This window comes from Galeopterus variegatus, unplaced genomic scaffold, assembly GCF_000696425.1.
Source record: "Galeopterus variegatus unplaced genomic scaffold, G_variegatus-3.0.2 Scaffold714, whole genome shotgun sequence".
NCBI lineage: Eukaryota > Metazoa > Chordata > Mammalia > Dermoptera > Cynocephalidae > Galeopterus > Galeopterus variegatus.
Window position 1 is genome coordinate 458757 of NW_007726825.1, and position 2234 is coordinate 460990.

Genomic DNA, 2234 nt, shown 5'->3' on the forward strand with positions numbered 1-2234 from the left:
GGCTGCAGCCGCTTCCCAAGGCATGAAAGGCAGGGGGTTCCCATGAAAGGTCAGGACCCATGCTCAGCCAGGACACAGCCAGCCACTGCCCACAAAGCCCTCCAATGTCCAGTGACAAGGCCAGGAGGGTCTGGCCATTAGGCCAAGCCCCACCTGACTGGCGTTGAGTCTCCTCCCACCGGAGCCGTGTCCTCTGGGGCTCCCAAGGCCCTGACGTGGCTATTGAAGTGTAGCCTGTGGCTAAGAATTGCCTCCAGAGTGGACAAGACTGGGCGCCCTGGCCGATCTGGTCTCCGAGTCTGCGAGCCCCTGAACCCAGCCCAGCCTTTGGACCAACATGCAGGCACGTGAGTCAATGCATTTCCTCAGTTGCCGAAGCCACTTTGAGCAGGTTTGCTGTCACTTCAGCATATTCCAGGGGCCCAGTTTCCTGGTCTATAAATCAGGGACTACCGTGCCTACCTCAGAGGACTGTTGGTTCAGGTTAAGCAAGTGACCCACGGCAGTGCGTGCTGTGCACACAGAAGGGGCTCACCCCCATGTTCCCAGGGCAAGGACACAGGCCTGCCTGCCCACCTGCAGCCCCAGCCCAAGCTCAAGCCAAGGGAGGCCGAGGGACCCCCCTCCGCTTCCCCACCCAAAGATGGCATGGGCATGCACACTAGGACTTCGCATCAAACAAAACACGGGCAGGGACCGACCCATTTGCTCTTCCAACACCCCCAGGTGGGGCACCACCATTGTTGTCCCAGTTAAGAGGAACACTAAGACTTCCTCCTTGAGCCCCTCACGGTCACCCTCTCCAACCAGCTCCATCCTATGGTTTAGTATGTCCTCTGTGGCACGCAGGAAAAGGTGCACAGTGCAGGAAGGAGAGCCAGCACAGGGACACAGCTTCCTGTGTCTTCCTCAGAAAAGGCTACTTTTGGGCCGGCCCAGTGGCGCACCGAGTGCGGCGCTTGGGAGTGTGGCGGTGCTCCCGCCGAGGGTTCGGATCCCATATAGAGACCGGTCCACTCACTGGTTGAGCGCGGTGAGGGCGCGACACCGAGGGTTGCGATCCCGTTGCCGGTCACAAAAAAAGACAAAAAGGGGGAAAAAAAAAAAGAAAAGGCTACTTTTCTGTCGTGGCCACCCTGGGACACCTGGTCCTGTGGGTCGAGGGTTGCGATCCCGTTGCCGGTCACAAAAAAAGACAAAAAGGGGGAAAAAAAAAAGAAAAGGCTACTTTTCTGTCGTGGCCACCCTGGGACACCTGGTCCTGTGGGTATTCGTTAGTCCCCACCCCCACGCCAACAGCTCTGGGGTCTCCCCCCAGAAGGCGCAAATGGCCCCGTGCCTTCCTTCATGTTCCTTACTCATCAATGTTACCTAACACGTGTGTGAATGTGTTGGTCTCTGCCCCAAGACCTGAGAGCACGTGGAGACCCAGGCCCGCAGAGGCGCGTGCTGGCAAGCAGGAGAGGCACCTCCTCTGGGAGCTGTCCTTGACCACTCCTCCTGGGAGCAGGACTAGTGTCCACTCCGAGCTGACTCCCCAGGCCTGCATGAAGGCAGTCAAGGTGGACAAAGGTGGGGTTTGTCCCTGCAGCCCTGAGCTCTGCCTCCAAGGAGTCACACTGTTACACAGCTTTATTAGAGACCAGCAGAGAGCCAGGGGCCCAGCCCCCTGGGCAGCAGGAGCAGGTCTCAGGAGTACTCGTGGGTAAACTTGGTGTGGAAGCGGCTCAGCTTCTCCAGCAGTGGCCGCAGCTTCTCCATGGGGGGGAGAATTGTCATCCTGAAAAGGCAGACCGTAAGTGGAGGGGACAGGAGACTCAGGGAGGGGCTGTGCAGGCCCTGGCTCACCGGAAGTGGTAGGTGCCTTCCCGCTGCCCGAAGCCGCTGCCGGGCACCACGCAAATGCCAGTTTCCTCCAGGAGGCGCAAGCAGAAGAACATGTCCGGGGCCAGGCCCAGCTCCTGGGGACCCGGTGGGGCCAGTCAGAGCTCGACGCCCAGGACTCCGCGGCCCTGTCCCGGCCCCTCCCCGGCCCCGCCAGGCCCCTCCGGGCCCTCCAGACCTGAGCGCGCTGCACGGCCCGCGGGGGCAGCTGCACACGGGGGAAGGAGTACATGGCGCCCTGCACCGGGTTGCAGCGGATGCCGGGAGCCTCGTTGAAGACCTGCTCGGTGAGCTTGGCCTTGGCCGCCAGCTCGGCCAGCACCGCCTGACCCACGGCAGTGCGTGCTGTG

The 2234-nt window shown here is 61.2% G+C and overlaps 1 protein-coding gene across 1 annotated transcript in view; it reads right to left on the reverse strand.

The window, feature by feature from the left end:
• Positions 1 to 1614: 1614 nt before the first annotated feature.
• The window catches only part of GPT (glutamic-pyruvate transaminase (alanine aminotransferase)), a 2786-nt gene continuing 2166 nt past the window's right edge, over positions 1615 to 2234 (reverse strand). Inside the window, exons 5-7 of the mRNA XM_008571753.1 lie at positions 2063 to 2209; positions 1849 to 1961; positions 1615 to 1780 (exon numbers count right to left, since the gene is read on the reverse strand). Coding sequence (XP_008569975.1) covers positions 1690 to 1780; positions 1849 to 1961; positions 2063 to 2209 — 351 coding nt within the window. The 3' untranslated portion in view covers positions 1615 to 1689. The remainder of the gene's footprint in view (positions 1781 to 1848; positions 1962 to 2062; positions 2210 to 2234) is intronic.